At 31.1% G+C, this 24,834-nt stretch overlaps 2 protein-coding genes across 6 annotated transcripts in view; one reads left to right on the forward strand and one right to left on the reverse strand.

The window, feature by feature from the left end:
* LOC129906898 (uncharacterized) overlaps positions 1-24,834 on the reverse strand; it is a 255,944-nt gene that overhangs the window by 116,032 nt on the left and 115,078 nt on the right. For 2 of the 5 annotated variants that reach the window (XM_055982893.1, XM_055982894.1), the window contains exon 2: positions 668-1,906. In XM_055982893.1, coding sequence (XP_055838868.1) covers positions 668-1,439 — 772 coding nt within the window. In that variant the 5' untranslated portion in view covers positions 1,440-1,906. Of the gene's footprint in view, positions 1-667; positions 8,175-24,834 lie in introns of those variants that run through there. The other 3 variants (XM_055982891.1, XM_055982892.1, XM_055982895.1) reach the window with 2 other exon arrangements.
* On the forward strand, positions 19,988-24,097 carry LOC129907879 (uncharacterized protein K02A2.6-like). The gene has a single exon (XM_055984321.1). The coding sequence runs from the start codon at positions 19,988-19,990 to the stop codon at positions 24,095-24,097; it is 4,110 nt and encodes a 1,369-aa protein (XP_055840296.1).

Genomic DNA, 24,834 nt, shown 5'->3' on the forward strand with positions numbered 1-24,834 from the left:
TTAAATTTTTGTTTTATTGTTAAACTTTTCTTAATTTGTTTTCTTTAGTTGTTTTTCTCAAATTATTTAACTCTTACTGTAAATTAAATCAACCAATCTGTTTATTTATTTAAATCAATGAAATTTTACACTAATCTTTGTAAATGTTAATTAAATCGATTAATAAAATATTAAATATCAAATTTTTATTTTTTTTTTAATTTTTGCTTTTTAATGCAGATTACAATTTTTGTTATATGTTTACAATATTGTTTAAATTTGTTGCACGTTGTTAATAAATTATTTGTTTTTATTTTGATAAAATAAAGTTCCCCTGAAGAAGACAGCAACTGCTGTCGAAACGTCGGGAAAAGCTAATGTTTACTTAATTGTTTCATTACTACACTGAGACCAAAAAGCCAAAGGAACACAAGATTTTAATCTTCTCCACTTTTTTCGATTATAAAATACATATATGCAATGGGCCAGTCTGGCTGTCGGTTGACCTACCTCGTGTTTCTTTTAACAGTATAGAATAGGCATTTAAAACAGAGAATTTCAAAATTTTTAGAGATTTCTCATTTTTAATGACGACCTTTAATTTGATTAAGGGTGAATAAACTTAAACTTAGCATCCATTACCATATCGCTATCCAATATTTTAAACTGTTAAATGAAGATTACTTACCATCGCTTTTTCCACATGCATTCGTGGATTTTACAATATTATAGTAGTCTTGCGAATTGGCGTCTAGAGTATCTTCACAGGCACCCGTATCTACAGTCGCAACATTTGTTCCATTATTACTGAACGGAGATATACGAAAAGCACTGAAGACGCCAAAATCATTGGTGAATGATATTTGATAATTGTTCTGATACCCAAGCGGTGCATGGTATGATGAACTGGAATATGTTAGGTTCGGTCCAACTGTTATATCAATGAGAGATTGAGGGTTCGAACTTGGCTGCCGCAAGACTAAATTTAGAGATGTATAGCTTTTATGATTACTGCTAGTTGCCAATTCAAAGTTACGTGTGAATGGTACTTTTGGGTGCACTATTATTTCAGCCTGGTGACGTTGGGTTCCGCCAATTCGACTACGATGAGAACTTGGCGACAGAGATACGTTCACAAAAATTTCTGATTTTCCGAGGTCAGAGTTTATAGTTGGGCTTTGTATTTTTGTGGAATTATTTATGCAACTACCATTCTTTCGTTCTGTTGGGCTTAATGAAGAAGAAACTAAGCCATTGCTCGTTTTGTTTTTAGATAGATGTTGATTTGAGAGGTTATTTTTTTTTACCTGAATCAAATGAAACTCTGTATTTGGCTTTAACTTTAGAGTTGTTGGCCTTTGAGAAACCTTTTCTAAAATCAACTTCTCTTTTTCAAATAAATTGTGGCTTTTCTTTCTATGTGTCGGATCAGTTTTTACTTGAATACTACAAGAACGCATATCTTTATTTTCTGATGTTTGAATTCGGTTACTCTCACATGAACTCTATTGCTTTAAGAAAACCCGAAATCGTTAATTAATCGCAGAATTTGTTTTTTTTTATTAATCTTAATTCAGAATTTGAATCATTTGATGTGGATAAGATTGTACTGTAATAAGAAACGATTTTTTTAGTCTTTTATTTGATTTTGTAATTTCCAGGATCAGGTTAGTATATTTTCTATAACGTGTTGGCTGACATCTGCTATATTTGGAATTCTTAATTCATTTCATAAAACATTTACAACAGCTTAATATTTGAGTATTTCCAGATCAAGAGTGTACCTACTGAACTTTTTTTTCCAGGCGTGTTTTGAGCTTTCTGAGGTCAATGATAATTTTTCTCTTTCAATGCAGAATTTAAAAGTATGTTCCGACCTATAAAATTTAATCACCATTTTTGGCCATCTTTAGAGGTATTACCAACTCTGAAAAAAGAGAAGAAAATTCTTATTGTCTACAATAATAGCATTGGTCGGCATAAGTTTTGTTATAGATGAAGTTTTATACCTGATTCTAATATCAGTTCGGGTCTCGCAATATTCAAATATTAATATGTGGAAGCCATATTTTCTTTTTTGATCTAAAATATTAAAGCCAGCCTGTTTTACAGCAAGAATTTTTCCGAAATACATTTCAGCCCTATCAGGAACTCGAACCTCATTCCACCCGAAAAAATCCCTTTTTTTTATGAGTCCGATGAAAATGTTTATGAAGATCTACAAACGGACAAAATCGAGGAGATCGCCACTGTTTAAGCTCAACCACCTGTTCCTTCTCAAATGATCGACAACAATTCCAACGTTCCTAATATAACAACTGAAGAAGGCAAAAATAAGAGGATTTGCAAACAAGATTGCCAATATAGTTTTTTTAAACTTTGGCTTTCTCTCCACGTTTTTATCCATAATTTGTGAGAAACGGGGCAGTGTCCTTCTAAAAATTGGACTTTAATATAATACTGGCATTAATCTTAAGTTCATTTTAATATGGTTTTTTTTACGGCGGGGTCATTACTTTACAGCTGACAAAAACAGAAAATACTGAATCCAAAACGATTTTTCGCCACGTGTTAATAGTCTTTTTTCTAAGAGTATTATTGCGACCTTAAACTAGTTTATGTTGTAGCGTGCCCATAGTTTTACCAGAACCAAATTTATAGTTTCATCATCTAAATTTTTCATTAAAAACTGACTTCATACAAAAGTAGCTCAGATTTAAAAATAACGTACAAGAAATTAAAGTCCGAAAAAGGAAATGTGTACACTTCTTGCAAAAAATTGTCTGCCATATGATATAAAAATCAGTTCAGTCAATTTCGAACAAATCAAACATCGAAGATACTACATAGGATATGCGAAAGCATCATCGTCACATTCTTTTTTAATTCGATCTTCTTCCGAGCTGGTTGGCAGTGCAATACCTTTTGTAAGTAGAGTGGAAAATTTCCTAAGCGTCAATTTAAATCTAAATTGATTATGCATTTCTGTTGATTAAATTTTTTAGAGATTAAGAACCTAATGAAACTTTTTAACGCAAATTTTAATCATAAAATCGAGTGCAAATATATTAGAAATCGAATCAAATGAAGTGATCGATCGAATTTATCGATCAATAGCCTACTCGTTGTAGTATAAAAACAAAGGTAATTTTAATCAATTAGGCTCAATGTAAACAGGGGTAAATGAGAACATGGCTCATAACAAGCTTCAGTTAAATGTCTTTGACGCATACATTAGTAAAAATCGTGGACGCATGTATCTTTTAAAAAAAATATATATGACGTTCAGAGCTGCTCAGGATGCATATTGAGTGCCTATATAAAGAATCAAAGGAAGAAAACAAAAACTTTTATTAAAATTTGAAAAAGTTTTTGTCAAATACCTTCTTGAACGTTTTTTAAGTCGTTATCCATATGATAAAGAGGAAAATCTAAATTTTAAACCATTTTTAAATCTACCCCGAATTTGTAAAAAAAAAACACAAAAATGGTGGGGTATTTGTAAACATGCCATATTTGACAGTAATTAAAACAATATGGGAAATATTTGTTTATATATTTATAAAAAAGAACTGCCATTATTTTATATTTGACGAAGATACCATTCAAGTTGTTCCATAAAAACTTATTAAAATCTAAAGTCAAAAGAAAAAAAGACATGAAATTGTTTACATTTACCCACATTGACCCTAATGTTTTTTTATTTTTTTTTTATAAAATCTTAAGTCATGACAAATTCTTAATTCCTAGCTGTAATCTAAAGTGGATGACCCAATAGAAATAGGAATTTAAAATTTGTTCCACAGATCGATAATCTTGAAAATAATTCCCGAGGGCATCCACTTCGACGAGTTTTAAGCCATACACGAGATAAAACCCAAATTGTATGTAATTCACAAAGTAATTTTGTGCAAACCAATATAACGTAATACACCAAAAACTTCGAGGCGACATAACCTGATCAGGCGAACATCGATTTCAAGGTTCCTCAATATAAAAACGAATAAGCGAGCCATTTAACCAGTGTTTTTTTTTTTTCTCATTACATGCTATAAAATTTTGAAAGAAATTACTCACAAAAAAGAAATTAAATTTAGTAAATTGTAGTAAAGGTTGTTTAGAAAGAAGTGTATTTAAAGTAAAAGTTCCCATTTGCCAAAAGAAAAAAAATATTAAGTAAAAAATAAAAAACATAAGGTTATCTATACATATGTATATAATTAATCAAGTGGCTTAGAAACCAAAAAACATATATTTAAATTTAAATTCCAAATTCTCAAAACAAAAGAACTGAGGGCAGAACCGAAAAAACTGGAATTTGTGCACAAACTTCACCGCAAAGGAGGCTCAAGAATCAGATCAACCAAGTAAACAAAACAAAACGTGAGTACTTATATTTACTTTATTACATATATATATTTTTGTTCAATGTACCTACATACAAAAAAAATAAATAAAACAAATAAAGTCAAGAGTACATTAATATTAGAAAAACAAATAGTTAATGGTAACAATCACAAAACAAACATACTTTTCATACACAAACTACAAACACGCCCTATCAAATTTAATTAAATACAATTACATGCAACTATTCTACTTATACCTAAGATTTAAATGAATAAAACTTATAAATTATATCATATCTGAACTATAAAAATTAATATTAAGACGATTTTTCTCTAAGTCCATAGAGAGAAGAGAAACGGACAATCGGGGCTTTTCCAACAAAAAATATACAGGAGAAGTCATGGAGAAACGTCACGTTTGATGTGTTCTAAGGGTGGGTTCATGGAGAGATCATTACTTCTAAGATCTCATTTCAAATAAAAATTGATAACAAACTGTAAAAATGAAGGTTCATTCAACTTTCCATTTTTGTCTTCTTAACCTTTTGGTATACAAGGTTTTATACTGTATAACAGATATATGTGCCCATGATTATGAAAGTGGACTAAGTCACTTTTTGCATTGTTTAAAGAAAAACTTATATGATAATTTATGTTCCGACCTATAAAATTTAATCACCATTTTTGGCCATCTTTAGAGGTATTACCAACTCTGAAAAAAGAGAAGAAAATTCTTATTGTCTACAATAATAGCATTGGTCGGCATAAGTTTTGTTATAGATGAAGTTTTATACCTGATTCTAATATCAGTTCGGGTCTCGCAATATTCAAATATTAATATGTGGAAGCCATATTTTCTTTTTTGATCTAAAATATTAAAGCCAGCCTGTTTTACAGCAAGAATTTTTCCGAAATACATTTCAGCCCTATCAGGAACTCGAACCTCATTCCACCCGAAAAAATCCCTTTTTTTTATGAGTCCGATGAAAATGTTTATGAAGATCTACAAACGGACAAAATCGAGGAGATCGCCACTGTTTAAGCTCAACCACCTGTTCCTTCTCAAATGATCGACAACAATTCCAACGTTCCTAATATAACAACTGAAGAAGGCAAAAATAAGAGGATTTGCAAACAAGATTGCCAATATAGTTTTTTTAAACTTTGGCTTTCTCTCCACGTTTTTATCCATAATTTGTGAGAAACGGGGCAGTGTCCTTCTAAAAATTGGACTTTAATATAATACTGGCATTAATCTTAAGTTCATTTTAATATGGTTTTTTTTACGGCGGGGTCATTACTTTACAGCTGACAAAAACAGAAAATACTGAATCCAAAACGATTTTTCGCCACGTGTTAATAGTCTTTTTTCTAAGAGTATTATTGCGACCTTAAACTAGTTTATGTTGTAGCGTGCCCATAGTTTTACCAGAACCAAATTTATAGTTTCATCATCTAAATTTTTCATTAAAAACTGACTTCATACAAAAGTAGCTCAGATTTAAAAATAACGTACAAGAAATTAAAGTCCGAAAAAGGAAATGTGTACACTTCTTGCAAAAAATTGTCTGCCATATGATATAAAAATCAGTTCAGTCAATTTCGAACAAATCAAACATCGAAGATACTACATAGGATATGCGAAAGCATCATCGTCACATTCTTTTTTAATTCGATCTTCTTCCGAGCTGGTTGGCAGTGCAATACCTTTTGTAAGTAGAGTGGAAAATTTCCTAAGCGTCAATTTAAATCTAAATTGATTATGCATTTCTGTTGATTAAATTTTTTAGAGATTAAGAACCTAATGAAACTTTTTAACGCAAATTTTAATCATAAAATCGAGTGCAAATATATTAGAAATCGAATCAAATGAAGTGATCGATCGAATTTATCGATCAATAGCCTACTCGTTGTAGTATAAAAACAAAGGTAATTTTAATCAATTAGGCTCAATGTAAACAGGGGTAAATGAGAACATGGCTCATAACAAGCTTCAGTTAAATGTCTTTGACGCATACATTAGTAAAAATCGTGGACGCATGTATCTTTTAAAAAAAATATATATGACGTTCAGAGCTGCTCAGGATGCATATTGAGTGCCTATATAAAGAATCAAAGGAAGAAAACAAAAACTTTTATTAAAATTTGAAAAAGTTTTTGTCAAATACCTTCTTGAACGTTTTTTAAGTCGTTATCCATATGATAAAGAGGAAAATCTAAATTTTAAACCATTTTTAAATCTACCCCGAATTTGTAAAAAAAAAACACAAAAATGGTGGGGTATTTGTAAACATGCCATATTTGACAGTAATTAAAACAATATGGGAAATATTTGTTTATATATTTATAAAAAAGAACTGCCATTATTTTATATTTGACGAAGATACCATTCAAGTTGTTCCATAAAAACTTATTAAAATCTAAAGTCAAAAGAAAAAAAGACATGAAATTGTTTACATTTACCCACATTGACCCTAATGTTTTTTTATTTTTTTTTTATAAAATCTTAAGTCATGACAAATTCTTAATTCCTAGCTGTAATCTAAAGTGGATGACCCAATAGAAATAGGAATTTAAAATTTGTTCCACAGATCGATAATCTTGAAAATAATTCCCGAGGGCATCCACTTCGACGAGTTTTAAGCCATACACGAGATAAAACCCAAATTGTATGTAATTCACAAAGTAATTTTGTGCAAACCAATATAACGTAATACACCAAAAACTTCGAGGCGACATAACCTGATCAGGCGAACATCGATTTCAAGGTTCCTCAATATAAAAACGAATAAGCGAGCCATTTAACCAGTGTTTTTTTTTTTTCTCATTACATGCTATAAAATTTTGAAAGAAATTACTCACAAAAAAGAAATTAAATTTAGTAAATTGTAGTAAAGGTTGTTTAGAAAGAAGTGTATTTAAAGTAAAAGTTCCCATTTGCCAAAAGAAAAAAAATATTAAGTAAAAAATAAAAAACATAAGGTTATCTATACATATGTATATAATTAATCAAGTGGCTTAGAAACCAAAAAACATATATTTAAATTTAAATTCCAAATTCTCAAAACAAAAGAACTGAGGGCAGAACCGAAAAAACTGGAATTTGTGCACAAACTTCACCGCAAAGGAGGCTCAAGAATCAGATCAACCAAGTAAACAAAACAAAACGTGAGTACTTATATTTACTTTATTACATATATATATTTTTGTTCAATGTACCTACATACAAAAAAAATAAATAAAACAAATAAAGTCAAGAGTACATTAATATTAGAAAAACAAATAGTTAATGGTAACAATCACAAAACAAACATACTTTTCATACACAAACTACAAACACGCCCTATCAAATTTAATTAAATACAATTACATGCAACTATTCTACTTATACCTAAGATTTAAATGAATAAAACTTATAAATTATATCATATCTGAACTATAAAAATTAATATTAAGACGATTTTTCTCTAAGTCCATAGAGAGAAGAGAAACGGACAATCGGGGCTTTTCCAACAAAAAATATACAGGAGAAGTCATGGAGAAACGTCACGTTTGATGTGTTCTAAGGGTGGGTTCATGGAGAGATCATTACTTCTAAGATCTCATTTCAAATAAAAATTGATAACAAACTGTAAAAATGAAGGTTCATTCAACTTTCCATTTTTGTCTTCTTAACCTTTTGGTATACAAGGTTTTATACTGTATAACAGATATATGTGCCCATGATTATGAAAGTGGACTAAGTCACTTTTTGCATTGTTTAAAGAAAAACTTATATGATAATTTATGTTCCGACCTATAAAATTTAATCACCATTTTTGGCCATCTTTAGAGGTATTACCAACTCTGAAAAAAGAGAAGAAAATTCTTATTGTCTACAATAATAGCATTGGTCGGCATAAGTTTTGTTATAGATGAAGTTTTATACCTGATTCTAATATCAGTTCGGGTCTCGCAATATTCAAATATTAATATGTGGAAGCCATATTTTCTTTTTTGATCTAAAATATTAAAGCCAGCCTGTTTTACAGCAAGAATTTTTCCGAAATACATTTCAGCCCTATCAGGAACTCGAACCTCATTCCACCCGAAAAAATCCCTTTTTTTTATGAGTCCGATGAAAATGTTTATGAAGATCTACAAACGGACAAAATCGAGGAGATCGCCACTGTTTAAGCTCAACCACCTGTTCCTTCTCAAATGATCGACAACAATTCCAACGTTCCTAATATAACAACTGAAGAAGGCAAAAATAAGAGGATTTGCAAACAAGATTGCCAATATAGTTTTTTTAAACTTTGGCTTTCTCTCCACGTTTTTATCCATAATTTGTGAGAAACGGGGCAGTGTCCTTCTAAAAATTGGACTTTAATATAATACTGGCATTAATCTTAAGTTCATTTTAATATGGTTTTTTTTACGGCGGGGTCATTACTTTACAGCTGACAAAAACAGAAAATACTGAATCCAAAACGATTTTTCGCCACGTGTTAATAGTCTTTTTTCTAAGAGTATTATTGCGACCTTAAACTAGTTTATGTTGTAGCGTGCCCATAGTTTTACCAGAACCAAATTTATAGTTTCATCATCATCTAAATTTTTCATTAAAAACTGACTTCATACAAAAGTAGCTCAGATTTAAAAATAACGTACAAGAAATTAAAGTCCGAAAAAGGAAATGTGTACACTTCTTGCAAAAAATTGTCTGCCATATGATATAAAAATCAGTTCAGTCAATTTCGAACAAATCAAACATCGAAGATACTACATAGGATATGCGAAAGCATCATCGTCACATTCTTTTTTAATTCGATCTTCTTCCGAGCTGGTTGGCAGTGCAATACCTTTTGTAAGTAGAGTGGAAAATTTCCTAAGCGTCAATTTAAATCTAAATTGATTATGCATTTCTGTTGATTAAATTTTTTAGAGATTAAGAACCTAATGAAACTTTTTAACGCAAATTTTAATCATAAAATCGAGTGCAAATATATTAGAAATCGAATCAAATGAAGTGATCGATCGAATTTATCGATCAATAGCCTACTCGTTGTAGTATAAAAACAAAGGTAATTTTAATCAATTAGGCTCAATGTAAACAGGGGTAAATGAGAACATGGCTCATAACAAGCTTCAGTTAAATGTCTTTGACGCATACATTAGTAAAAATCGTGGACGCATGTATCTTTTAAAAAAAATATATATGACGTTCAGAGCTGCTCAGGATGCATATTGAGTGCCTATATAAAGAATCAAAGGAAGAAAACAAAAACTTTTATTAAAATTTGAAAAAGTTTTTGTCAAATACCTTCTTGAACGTTTTTTAAGTCGTTATCCATATGATAAAGAGGAAAATCTAAATTTTAAACCATTTTTAAATCTACCCCGAATTTGTAAAAAAAAAACACAAAAATGGTGGGGTATTTGTAAACATGCCATATTTGACAGTAATTAAAACAATATGGGAAATATTTGTTTATATATTTATAAAAAAGAACTGCCATTATTTTATATTTGCATTTGAAGATACCATTCAAGTTGTTCCATAAAAACTTATTAAAATCTAAAGTCAAAAGAAAAAAAGACATGAAATTGTTTACATTTACCCACATTGACCCTAATGTTTTTTTATTTTTTTTTTATAAAATCTTAAGTCATGACAAATTCTTAATTCCTAGCTGTAATCTAAAGTGGATGACCCAATAGAAATAGGAATTTAAAATTTGTTCCACAGATCGATAATCTTGAAAATAATTCCCGAGGGCATCCACTTCGACGAGTTTTAAGCCATACACGAGATAAAACCCAAATTGTATGTAATTCACAAAGTAATTTTGTGCAAACCAATATAACGTAATACACCAAAAAACTTCGAGGCTACATAACCTGATCAGGCGAACATCGATTTCAAGGTTCCTTAATATAAAAACGAATAAGCGAGCCATTTAACCAGTGTTTTTTTTTTCTCATTACATGCTATAAAATTTTGAAAGAAATTACTCACAAAAAAGAAATTAAATTTAGTAAATTGTAGTAAAGGTTGTTTAGAAAGAAGTGTATTTAAAGTAAAAGTTCCCATTTGCCAAAAGAAAAAAAATATTAAGTAAAAAATAAAAAACATAAGGTTATCTATACATATGTATATAATTAATCAAGTGGCTTAGAAACCAAAAAACATATATTTAAATTTAAATTCCAAATTCTCAAAACAAAAGAACTGAGGGCAGAACCGAAAAAACTGGAATTTGTGCACAAACTTCACCGCAAAGGAGGCTCAAGAATCAGATCAACCAAGTAAACAAAACAAAACGTGAGTACTTATATTTACTTTATTACATATATATATTTTTGTTCAATGTACCTACATACAAAAAAAAATAAATAAAACAAATAAAGTCAAAAGTACAAATATTAGAAAAACAAATAGTTAATGGTAACAATCACAAAACAAACATACTTTTCATACACAAACTACAAACACGCCCTATCAAATTTAATTAAATACAATTACATGCAACTATTCTACTTATACCTAAGATTTAAATGAATAAAACTTATAAATTATATCATATCTGAACTATAAAAATTAATATTAAGACGATTTTTCTCTAAGTCCATAGAGAGAAGAGAAACGGACAATCGGGGCTTTTCCAACAAAAAATATACAGGAGAAGTCATGGAGAAACGTCACGTTTGATGTGTTCTAAGGGTGGGTTCATGGAGAGGTCATTACTTCTAAGATCTCATTTCAAATAAAAATTGATAACAAACTGTAAAAATGAAGGTTCATTCAACTTTCCATTTTTGTCTTCTTAACCTTTTGGTATACAAGGTTTTATACTGTATAACAGATATATGTGCCCATGATTATGAAAGTGGACTAAGTCACTTTTTGCATTGTTTAAAGAAAAACTTATATGATAATTTTCTTATAACGATTTAATTATATTTCTTTTATGAAATCACTAGAGGAGCAATAAAGAAGTTTATTTACTGCAATTTCGCTTTCTATTAAACTTTACCCTTTAAATAGTTATTTTTTTTAGGCTAGATTTCACGCCATTTTTAGGAGTGACTTAGTCCACTTTCATAATCAAGGGCACATAGGTATATAAATTCTATTCTCTCATCTCTCTACACGCAGAAAAATAATTTTTAACCGAGGCCTTTTTTCGGTGGGTTAAAAAAATGTGTTAAAAATAATGTAGTCTTGGTTTAAAACTACGTAGCTCTTGTTGCTAAACTCAACGAAGTCGTCTCGGTTAAATAAAATTGTTTAAAATAACCTTTTAGAAGGTTATTATAACCCGTCATCTTGTTTATATTTATCGAGAAACTCGGTTATAATTTGAAATTTTTGGGATTGTTTAATTTTACGATTTACTTGGTTAAATCAAACAAGTGTATTTTGTTATTTAAAATTAAACCACCTTCTCGTTTACATTTAAAAGTTTTTGATCTTATTTAAATTGACCAAGTATAAACTGTTAATTTGACCGAGTGGGTTTTTGTAACATTAACATACTACCTATTTCTGTCTTACAAGGAATGGAATTTCATTTTTAAAACACAATTTGAGTAAGCTGCAGAGATATGGAAAAGTCGTCATTTGAAAAAAAAATATATTTGTTTTGTTTTTATTGTAGGTACCTTCATAACATACATATACATACAGGGTGTACCAAAAGTAATGAATCAAACAAAAAATGCTGTTAGGCTTACTTGAGGGTTCTCAGAATTTGGTAACTTGTTCATCCCAAATCCTTACGGTTTTCGATTCAATGCAGTTCTTGTGAAATTTCGAAAAATCACGACTTTGCAACAGTATTTTGCTTCCTCCGCCCATAATTGATTTTTACAATTCTTTCACTTAAACATTGCCTAATAATAAGAAACACTTAATTAATCAAAATACTTTTCATTTCATACGCCATTTTGCTGAAATTTAATTAACAGTTTAAAGTTTTACAAAAACTCAATTTCTTACTTTTATTTCAAAAATTTGTATGGTGTGACACTGGTTTATTATTTTAAAAGCTTGTCCCGGTATTGTGGTTTTCAAAAAGGTATAAAAGTTTCCAAAGATTCAATTAGATCGAAAAATATTATAATATGAATTCAACAAAACAAGGTTTTCATAGGAAAAAAAAAAACAAAAAAATATAGGCTTTTGTTCAAAGAGAAATAAACAACAGTTCAAGAAAATTTTTCATTTTTGTTTGTTTTTTTGCTCTGAAAACCCCTGTTTTGTTGAATACATATTGTAATATTTTGCGATCTAACTGAAACTTTGGAAACTTTTATACTTTTTTGAAAACAACAATAACAGGGCGACTTTTTAAAATAATAAACCATTCTCACACCGTACAAATTTTTTTTGCGGTATTGCTCTGAAATAAAAGTAAGAAATTGAGTTTTTGTAAAACTTTAAACTGTTAATTAAATTTCAGCAAAATGGCGTAGGGGAAAGTGGTCACCCTTCGTACACGGTCACCCTTCGTACAGTGAGCATAAAACAAGAACTAAACGGTATTCAAACACGTGCTTACTAGTGTGCATAGACATAGTAGGCGCCGAGCTGCTTGATACATTTTGAATCCTAAGTGCAACAGATTCGGTCGCCACAAGACTTTTGGTGTTTTTTAGTGCTCTGAGTAATTTTTGTATGTACGTTTGATGTCATATTGTGATTAAGTTAAGTATGTTTTTGGCTAAACAGTAATGAAGAATTGTTGATTAAAGTGTTAAATTTGTGTTTTAATTATTAATATTGCAAAATCTCAGTACATTTTTTCAAAAATCGGTTTTTCTACATTATGTACAGCTTGGGGAGCATTCGTACAGTGTACAGTCAAACAAAGGGCACATTCGTACGCATACGTATGCTCCCCATTAAATTTTTTTGAGCAGATTACAATCAAAACACGGAGTTACAGTTTTATTGAAGTGAAATTTAAACCTTTAAAATTAGTTTTTCGCATTCTATAGTAAATTAAAACACACATAAAAACAGAACCTTGAAAACAGCCAAAATGACGTTTTTTTAGCATCTTATAACGGTAATATTTCAAAAACGAAGGCCAATCAAATTTTTCTGATTTCAGACTCGGATTCAGCATCCCAAAAACTACTAAAAAAGTATATTTTGGTTCTTGCGGCAAAAAAAAGTTAAATTTTGTTGACCAGTGTAATTTGTTTCAGAATCATGGAGCGAAAAATTAAAGTTTTTTTTTTGTTTTTTTTTCCGTTTTTTTAAAGAAGAATTTATTTATTTTTTTATTTTTAATATATTTAAATGACCCCAGTAAAAATGCAGCACCGCCGCCGTTGGCTTTTTGACCACCGCACCACGTCCGCACCATGATCCTAAAATTTCTATTTCGCCGCACCACCGACCGCCGGCCGGCGCTGGTGCGGCTGTGATGCGGCGGCCAATAATATTTTTCTTTAAAAATTAAATTTTTATTTTTACTCGTGGAGTCAAAATAAATTCCTTTATTTAACCCTTAACTATAGTGGTGGGTCCAGGGGACCCACATCAACTTTTAAAAAGTTAATAAAAACCGTTGAAAATGAATTTTCTCTTTTTTTTTTTTATTTTTTTATTTTTTTTTAAATTGTTATCTTTTGATGCTTAAAAACAAAATTTATAAAAAAATTCAATTTTGTATTTTATTTTATCATTTCAAAACACCACAAATTTTCACCACTATAGTTAAGGGTTAAAAGAAAAATGCTAAGATCTCATGCTTTCCTTATATAAACAAAGTTTGAGTAAAATATTTTTAAATTTTTGTTTTGTTCAAGCAGAATTAGAGTTAACAATGTGTCAAGTTCAATTAATTAATAAATTAATAAGTAATTAAAAAAAAAAACGCATGAAAAATCAATAGTAAGTCAAATTAACGTTTTAAATATCCTGTTCGAATGTACCCCATGTGCTGTACGAAAGTACCCCACGGGTGGGGAGCAGTGGCGAGGTGTGATTGATTTCAAATGGTAAGTCGAAGAAAAATTAGTCACCAAGAAATTCAATTCCAAATTTTTGATGCACTTCTGCATTATATATTATAATTTTTTTTAATAAAGTTTCCATTAAATAGTGTGCAAAATTCTACGTTTTTCTTTGATAACATTCTGCAAGAACTTTTTCTTAAAAGTCAAGTCTACTTTAAGTACCTAATTAGAATTTAGAAGTTTTTTTCTACCAATAGATTAAAGTGCTAGATCAGAAAGTCTAACTTCTCCTTGAGAATGACTTAAACAGGTATGCATGAAATTGCCTTAGAACTAAAAAGATCTCTCGACGCCGACAGAAGCAACAGTTATCTAGGTGTTTACGAAACTATAAGTAAGAGCGTCCTTTTGTTTTCTTTATAAAACTAAACTGATTAAAATTATTTGAATCCTCAAATCCTAAAATAATACCTATAAAGTTACAAAATAGAGCTTGAACAAAACCATACTTTTCTAAAGGATTTTCCCGAAGTGAAAATTGTATTGGACCTTCACGTTTTTGAAATACTTGAATATTAACTGGTAGAAAACGTTATTTTTTGGTACTTGTGAAGTGGAATTCTACCAACGCGTTGGTTGCAACGTGTATTTTTTTAGAACACTAATTTTTGAATGTCAAAAAGTCATACTCGTATTTTATTGTATAAAATATATTTATTTCTTTTCAAAATTATTTGTTTTCAAAGATTATTGCAAATAGAAATTTATATTTCAAAATCTTAGAGGTTAGCAAATGACAATTTGTGACTTCTAAATTCAGAACACTAAATTTAAAAAAAATCACAAAGCAAAGTTCTTGCTCTCGACTTTTTTGTTTGTCGAACAATGATATTCAAGTCATAATCAAAACACTAAATCTTACTAGGTATCTAAAAAACTTTCACAATTTTTGAATCATCTAAATTTTTATTATTTTCAAAATTGCACTCGCACTGCGTTCTGCTTAGGAGTTAGGACTTGTTGAAGTCAATTTGGGCAGTTGTGCCACTTTATGGAAATTGCAGTTACTTTATGCACTTTCTGCCAACAAAAATGCCTTATGACATTAAATATAACATAATTTCTTATCATAGTGGAAACCTTTGACACAGCAGACCAGTGGAGAAATACCTACAAATTCATATAATAAGTCGGAAAGGAGCGTGTTATTTTCTTGTTCTATACCTTTTATTATTTTTCTAACAGATTTTCTTCAAATAAAACTTACCTCACCCACAACCTGCGCAACATACATAATTTGGCTCATCAGCTCAGCGATTGCGCGATATACACAAATTCCCCAAATAAGTCGGAGGAAACCGTCTTATTCCACCTTTTTTTTCTTCCTATGAAAAATGGAATCTACCTCAAGCAGACACTGACATGCGCACTGAGCATTCATTAACCCAGAGCGAAAATTATGAGAGATACATAAAAATTCACCAAAAAGTAAGACGAAGAATATTGTCTTATTTTCTTCCATAAGAAAGCGTGTATTGAACAGAGAGGTCACAACGGCAGTAATAAGTAAATGAAAAAAGAGGAAAGAAAACAAATTTGTTCTATTGTTTATAAGACGACATTTTTCGGGTTACCTTTTTTTTTGCTCTAGTTTTCTGTTTGTTTATGGAGTGAGTTGAAAAGCAGATAGGTGTGTAGAGTAGAACTAAAAGAAGAGTATTTGAAATAATGTTGACAGGGGTGTTGTGCAGGTGTTGATTGAAATTATATTCATGTTGCCAGAAGTTTATGTTGTTGAGTTTGAGATTTTCAAAAGGTAAGACGGAAATAATCGAGTTATATGAACCCTTCGCCACTGGTGGGGAGTATTCGTACAAAAATCTAATCCCAGTAAAATGGATAGGACTATTTAAGCCTTTGACTTAGAAGTGTCAAATTTTTTTGTAAAGTGTAATAATATACATATTACAATTAAGTCCATTTGCTCGAAGCTGGAGTAAGTAAATAAATAACTAAACAAAAATAAGTAAAAACTGTACGAAGGGTGACTACTTCCCCCTATGAAATGAAAAGCATTTTGATTAATTGAGTGTTTCTTATTATTAGGCAATGTGTTGGTGAAAGAATTGTAAAAATTAAAAATTAATTATGGGCGGAGGAAGCAAAATACTGTTGCAAAGTCGAGATTTTTCGAAATTTCACAAGAACTGCATTTAATCGAAAACCGTAAGAATTTGGGATGAACAAGTTACCAAATTCTAAGAGCCCTCAAGTAGTCCTAACAGCATTTTTCGTTTGATCCATTACTTTTGGGGCACCCTGTATATAAAGACCTACATATGTACAAGTCATTTGCATATTATATATACATTTTGACAACAAAAACCATGAATATTGCAATTTTTAGAAAATGTTTATAATGATCAATGATCAATGTGATCGAAATTACTCGAACTGGAAAGGAAATGTTCATAGTGTTCGAGGTTGGTTTTTCTTGTAGCATAAATAAAAGAGAATCAGTTTGGTACACAAAAGCAAGTTACATTTGTTTTATTTAAATTAATTAATTTGACAAGATAATGAAATGAAGAAAAACATATTAGAATAAAATTAAATTAAATACAGAAAAAAAAGAAAAATTAAATAAAACGTAATACTAGATACAAAAATTTACATTTATTTATTATGAAAAAAAAATATTTAAATCGGATTTATCTTTAAGTTAGAACTCGCAATCATTAAATTATTTACAGTTTCTGGGTTCGACCTCGATCGTTTTTCTGTAATTATACTGAATGTATCTTTCTATTTCAATATCAATAGAGTTCACGCTCATTGTTGTATTTTCATTCATAAAATCCGAGAAAATATAGCTGGCCCTGGAACTGGTTTTTGGTTGTTCGTCCAAAATATCTTCAGATGCCGCAGCAGTAGCAGGAACTATTGACTTTATGTAATCATATATTTCAGTCTTTTCAGTTGGGGACAATAATTGCATTTTATTGCACGGGGGATATAAAAGTGTCGCACTTTTGAATGACATTTTAATTTCGGGATAAAACAAATTCACTAAATAATGTTTTTGTGTTTGTATTTTAAATCACTTAAATTTTCTGAATTTTCCAAAACGTCAGTCCACAAATCTGTTGTTGCCGAAAAGTTGTTAATAAAACCGAGTTCTGTTTTGATTAGGTATGTCCACTAATTTTTCTTTAATATTTTTTACATTGTTGCTTATGGCTGTTCCAGTGGGAAGCATGTCTTTCACGTTAACATGTTCTCCGTATTTAGCACCGATTTTTATACACTCTTTAACAAATGCCTGCATTCCAGGACCTTCTACAGTAGAAAACGGTCTAATATCTTCAATACACAGCTTCACGGACACATCAAAAACTGCTTTCTTATCGGCCATCGACACAATCACTTCTTTGTTTATATTTGGCAAGGTTTCTTTGAAACATCTGTGCCTCAAAAGGTTCGTCGTTGTTTTAAAATTTTGCATCACTTTTTTGCACGATCTGCATCCCACAAAGTTTGGTATAGTATCACCGTTTTGATTTTTTATTTCGCCAAAAGTCCCCCATACCTTACTCGGGCAGTTTCTTTTGTCACAAATAGAAAATATATTATTATTAAGATTTAAGCTAATACTTTGTTCTTCCGTTATTTTTTATAAAACTATTACTTTTTTAAATGTTCTCGCAAGAAACCAGCTTTTGAACTAAAATATTTCATTTATAACTTTCCCTTTAAACAAACCTTTCATGCTGATTTGTAATTTCCCCAATATACCTACCCGAAAAAATAGTGTAACGATGAATTACTGAACTACTTTTAAGATAAAAGTCTGAACACACTACCTACTACTGCAAAGGTAGAAATGTGAACGGACCTTTAGTAATTAAGAAAAATATCTCACTGAACACATCTAAAAATATCCCACTGAACACATCTAAAAATATCTCACAGAACACATCTCAAAATATCCCACTAGACTGGAAGTATGAAGTGCCCTTCCTGGAAAGGAAGTTTCGAGAGACAGGGACGAGAGCCTTCGAGGACGTTCTCGAGTCTCGAGATTCCGGTATAAAAGGCAGCGTAGACACCGACCGGAGACAGTTTAATCTTGAAAGTGAAAGAGTACAGTACAAAGGGGTTGGGTACGATTGACCGCATTTTAAAATCTCGTTTTTAAAATCTCGCATCTTAAAATCTCGCATTATGAAATCTCTTAAATCGAAATCTCGCAATTACAAAATCTCGCTTAACGAAAGCTCGCAACATTGAAATCTCGCAAACTAAAATCTCGCAATTTAAAATCTCGCATTGAAATAAAATATTTATTAATTCGCGCGCGCGAATTAATAAATATTTTATTTCAATGCGAGATTATAAGTCTGCCTGATATTACCTATGCATAATCTACTTGTTTATTATCCAAGTTTCTGGAATATTGTTGACACGTTTTCAACAAACTTTCCACGAACCCAAAATAATGTGGAAGCCTGGCATAGGTGCTTAAATGCTATCGTAAATAAAAGGCATATTGGTGTCTACAGTTTGGTCGGCCATCTTTCTAGAGAAATTGTTATGGGAAAATTTAAGCTGCAGCAATCGAGATCCAATAGAAATGCTAAACGAAGGAATAAAACCGTTATTCGCAATACATCTTTAAAAAATATATATAAAAAACGACTTCAACTGTCAAAAATTGATTACTTGCGAAGCATATAGCTCAAAACCTCTCGCTATCTTAAGGTTATTGTTTTTGTATGGAATTATGTATATTTATCTTTACTTTTTGTTTGTTTATTTTTCAATTAAATGACTTTCCTGGGAATTTATTATGTTTTGTTTTTGTTATTTTTTGTTGTTTATTTATGAGAAAAAGGTAGAAAAGGTAAAAGTTTGTTATATGCATATTAGACTTCTATTTCAGTTGTTCATAGTGTTAAAGATCAACTGGATTAAGGATTAAAAGGACTTAATTAAATCGAATTTGTCAACTTTTACAATGCGAGATTTTTGTGGTGCGAGATTTTGTTATAGCGAGAATTTTATGCAGAAGCGAGATTTTTTTTAAAAATGCGAAATTTTGGTTTGCGGGATTTTGAAAATGCGAGATTTTTTTATGTAAGATTTTAAAAATGCGAAATTTTGTTTTGCGTGAAATTTTTAAAAATGCGAGATTTCGTTATAAGAGATTTTAGTTTGCGATCAATCGTACCGCTCCCAGTACAAAGTGAAATAAAGTGTTGCGAATTGTTAGTAGTAAATAAAGTGATTTAAAAGTGTGTTTGTTTGAGCGAATAATAAAAGTAAATTGAGTTGAAATAAAGTGTGTTCTTATTTGAACGGAAATATAAGTGGAAATTAAATAAGTTTTATTGTGAACCCGGAATAAAACATTACATTGTGTTATATGAAGTAAAGTCTCTCTTTCTCTCTCTCTTCATTTTGTAGTATTAAGTTAGTTTTAAGTAAGTCTTGGCAGTTGTGTCACGACATTCAAAGTGTTAACACCGAAGACAATAAAGACACTCTTTAAGCAAGTTAAGTCGTCTTATCATTATTCTATAAACATACAATATGGTGTCAGGTGTTTTACAAAAGTGAATTTTAAAAGTGTTCATATTACCCAAATATCATAATGGTCATTCTCATTAAATATGAAAGTAATAAAAACTGATGTACAAGACAATATGGCTACGGTAGTGACTCCACCAACTTTCACGCCAGCAATTCTTCCGCTTAATTTGAAATCTTCTAATATGCCGGTGGAATGGAAAAATTGGCTGACACAATTTAAAATATTTTTACGTGCATCCAGCTTGGACACCCAGGCAGACCAAAGAAAAGTAGCACTTCTCTTGCATCACATGGGACCAGACTCTTTAGAAATCTTTTTTTCATTTGATCTCGACTTGGATAATGTCTTATTTGATGACCTCGTGGCTAAATTAGAAGCACATTTTTTGCCAAAAGTCAATATCGCTATGGAGCGACACAAATTTTTCACAAGGACGCAGCAATTAGGTGAATCAATGGATGACTACATAACCGCGCTAAAAAATCTAAGCCTTTCATGTGATTTCGACAAGCTAAGAGAAGAACTGGTAAGAGATATTTTTGTTTGTGGTTTAAGCAATAGCTGGTCTAATGTAAAAGAACGTCTGCTTACTGAAGGAGCTATAAAGCTTGAAAAAGCGCTCGAAATTGCAAAGACAATTGAGCTCACAAAAGACCACGCAAAGCAATTAGAATTAAATAATCAAAGTCATATAAATGCTATTAACCATCATCCTACAAAAAATTTCGAAAAATATCAAAATCAATCATACAACAATAATTTCCGTCATCAAATGTCACCTTCAATTAAACCACATTCAAACAGCAATAAAAAACAAAACAGCTATTCGTCAAATACATATATATCAAAAAACAATTGTTCCCGTTGCGGTCAAATTCACCAATATCGATGTCCAGCAATTGGTGTTACATGTAATACATGCAAAAACAAAAACCATTATTCTAAGATGTGCCGTTTAAACAGAAGAAACTCCAACAGTGCTTATGTACGAAATGTAGAAGCTTGCCAGCAATCAGATAATGAGGACTATGATGAGGGAGATGACAACACATTGTTCTTAGGTATGCTTAAGCAAACTATATGCACACCAAAGAACAGTTGGATTATAATGCTAACAATATCCAACCATACCGTTGAGTGTCAAGTTGATACTGGAGCCCAGGCAAATGTGATGTCATTAGAACAGTTTGAAGCCTTACAGTGTTCTTCTAAATTAACATCATCATCTACTCGCATCATGACATTTAGCGGTGAACGTCTTCCAGTTATTGGTTGCTGTATATTGAAGTGTATTCACGATGGTCAACAATATTTAATCAACTTTCATATTTTGGAACTCAGATGTCACGCAGTACTTGGATTAGAAACCTGCATTCAACTTAAATTAATTCCTAAGGTAGATAAGAATAATATGAAGTGTATAAATAAACAAGTGTCTGAATTTCAAAACTATTCAAATTCTTTCAACTCTTTAATAGAAAAAAGTAATTTCAGTGGTATAAAAACTAGTCAATCTATTTTAGATAACTATAGTGATGTTTTTAAGGGTCTAGGGCTACTAAAGGAGAAGTGTCATTTAAAATTGCGTTCTGATGTGCCACCTTCGATTGATTATCCACGTAAAGTTCCTTTTGCATTGCAAGGTCCATTAAAAGAAGAACTAAATCGTATGGAACAACTAGGGGTTATAGTAAAAGTTGAAGAGCCAACAGAATGGGTGAGTTCCATAGTGCTTGTCAAAAAACCAAATGGTAAAATCAGATTATGTCTTGATCCTAGGAATCTAAACAAAGCTCTTTTAAGAGCTCACCACCCTTTCCCCAATTTAGATGAGTGTAAGTCTAGAATAAAAGGTTCAATTTGTTTCAGTATTTTAGACGCAAACTCTGGCTTTTGGATGGTGCCTTTGGACGAGGAATCTTCCAAAATTTGTACGTTCATAACACCGTTTGGAAGGTATCGTTTTATGCGTCTTCCTTTCGGTATTAAAACAGCTCCTGAAATATTTCACGCACAAATGTTGAAACTCTTTTCGGATATTGAAGGTTTAATTATTTTTATCGATGATTTTTTCATATATGCGGAGTCAATTGAAAAACACAATGAAATTTTGAATAAGGTTCTCAAAAGAGCACAAGATATAGGTCTTAAATTTAATCCTGACAAGTCAAAAATATGTGTTGAAGAATTAAAATTCCTTGGTTTCGTTTTCAATAGGAATGGAGTTCGCCCAGACAAATCAAAGGTCAAAGCAATATGTGAAATGCCACGACCCACATCTGTAGGTGATTTACAGAGATTTCTAGGGATGGTTAATTACCTAGGCAGCTTTGTAAAAGACTTATCTATCAAAAATAACCATCTTCGTCAGCTCTTAAAGAAAGACGTGGTATGGCATTGGAATGACATACATGAAAAAGAGTTTAACGATTTAAAGTCACTCATATCCAATGCACCGATTTTAACATTCTATAATCCGAATAAATTAATCACTCTTTCTGTCGATGCTTCTAAGAACGCTGTTGGTGCAGTTTTAGCACACGATAACAGCCCAATCGCTTTTGCTTCCGCTACTCTGACGTCCAGTCAAGAAAATTATGCTCAAATAGAAAAAGAGCTTTTTGCTATCCTGTTTGGCTGCACAAAATTCCACCAGTATGTGTATGGTCAGCGTATTTTGGTAGAGACTGACCATAAGCCACTTGTCCCACTATTTTCAAAACCATTGTATCAGGTACCAGCTCGACTACAAAGGTTTATGTTGCGTTTGAAAAGTTATGATTTAGATGTCGTTTACAAACCAGGGAAGTATATGTACACAGCGGACACACTCTCGAGAGCTCCATTGCCAGATACCATTTTGACAGAATTTGATAAGGATTTAGATATTCATTGCAACCTTTTAATAGCCAACTTAGCAGTTTCTTCGGATAAACTTCAAAGTATAAAAGTAGCTAGTGACAAGGATGAAATAATTTCCAAAGTCAAGGAGTACGTAAAGCTCGGTTGGCCAAATAATAAGAAAAAAGTTTCTCACTCTTGCATGCCATTTTATAAAGTCAGAGATGAATTGCATGTTATTGATGACATTTTACTTAAATCTAATAGAATTGTCATACCATCCTCTCTTCGCCCTGAAACTTTGAAACTTATCCATGAGGGACATTTAGGTGTTCAAAGATGTCAGAGTCTTGCTAAAGACATTGTTTTTTGGCCAAATATAAATAATGACATCCAAAATATCGTCACAGACTGTGAAACTTGCATGCGCTATAGGTCTTCACAGCAAAAAGAACCACTGCAGTCCCACGAAATACAACCAATTCCATGGTACAAAGTAGGAACAGATATATTCGAATTTAATAAACAAACTTATTTGTTAGTCGTTGATTACTGGTCTAAATTTATTGAAATTGAATTACTAAGCTCAGGATATAGCAGCCAGTTTGTTATTAAAAAGCTGAAATCAATTTTTTCTCGCCATGGAATTCCTCAAATAATAGTATCGGACAATGGTCCACCGTATAGCTCCCAGGACTTTAAACAATTTTGTTTTGATTGGAATATTGAACATACGACCTCCAGTCCGTATCTGCCTCGGTCAAACGGATTAGCGGAACGTTCGATCCAAACAATTAAGAAATTATTAATTAAATGTCTAGAAACTAATTCAGATCCTTACATTGCTTTATTGCACTATCGAACTATTTCCAAAGGAAACCTACCTGCACCCTCCGAGTTGCTTATGTCAAGAAAACTAAGAACTAAACTACCTGCCTTGTCACAAAATTTTATTCCAAAACAAATCGACACTGAAAAATATGCTACCGATCTTAAAAAGAAAACAGAAAAATCGAAAATATATTACGACAAAACAGCCAAAAACCTTTTACCTTTAGCCCCAGGCCAAAAAATTCATTATAAAAAGAATCCAACGTCCTATTGGTCACCTGGTATTATCCTTGAAAAATGTAAGGAACCTAAGTCATACGTTATTCAAGACGAAGAAGGAACAACCTACCGGCGAAATAGACAGCACATAATGGACACTCACACTCAAAAAACTTCAACCCCGTTCCAACTATCGGTTACAGAAAATAATAAAAAAGACACAAGCCCTGAAGCAGTTGAAATTGACACCTCCCCATCTTCTTCAAGGACTAGGTACGGTAGGGAGTCAAAAGCTCCAGATAGATTTGGATACCCCAAAGATCACATTTAATAATATCTCGTATTTGCTTTTGATCTTACAATGAATTTATTTGATTTCTTCTTTTAATTAAATAACTAAAAATCTTTTTATACATTTTGATTATAAATGTTATTTGGTATTCTTACATAAATTAAATAGAAATATTTTTTTTTGAACTTTTGATGGAAGATGTTATATGGTTATTATGTTGTATACTTTTTATTATATTATTATAAACATATTATTTACTGAACTGAAATTGTTATTATGTAATTATGCTTTGAAGTTTTAAGGGGAGATGTTATATGAAGTAAAGTCTCTCTTTCTCTCTCTCTTCATTTTGTAGTATTAAGTTAGTTTTAAGTAAGTCTTGGCAGTTGTGTCACGACATTCAAAGTGTTAACACCGAAGACAATAAAGACACTCTTTAAGCAAGTTAAGTCGTCTTATCATTATTCTATAAACATACAATACATTGGTGTCAGAAAAGTGGAATAAAACTTATTTATTTGTGCGAATCAGATAATTTCGCGAATAAAATAAAAAGTGCGCGTGTGTTTTAACAATAAACAAAGTGTAAAACATTTTGAAATAAGTAAAAGTGCTCGCGTTTTGAAAAGTTAAAATGGGTAAAACACTAAATCAGTTAAGTTTGACTGAGTTGAAGGCGGAATTGACTAAGCGAAGTCTTCCTACTGCTGGATCGAAAAATGATCTCATTATTCGTCTACAGGATTATTTAACCCAGAAAAACGAAGATTTGGATA

This window comes from Episyrphus balteatus, chromosome 1 (genome assembly GCF_945859705.1).
Source record: "Episyrphus balteatus chromosome 1, idEpiBalt1.1, whole genome shotgun sequence".
Classification (NCBI taxonomy): domain Eukaryota; kingdom Metazoa; phylum Arthropoda; class Insecta; order Diptera; family Syrphidae; genus Episyrphus; species Episyrphus balteatus.

Excerpts from the sequence above, each read along its gene's own strand:
- LOC129907879 (XM_055984321.1), top strand. The coding sequence starts at position 19,988 with ATGGCTACGGTAGTGACTCCACCAACTTTCACGCCAGCAATTCTTCCG.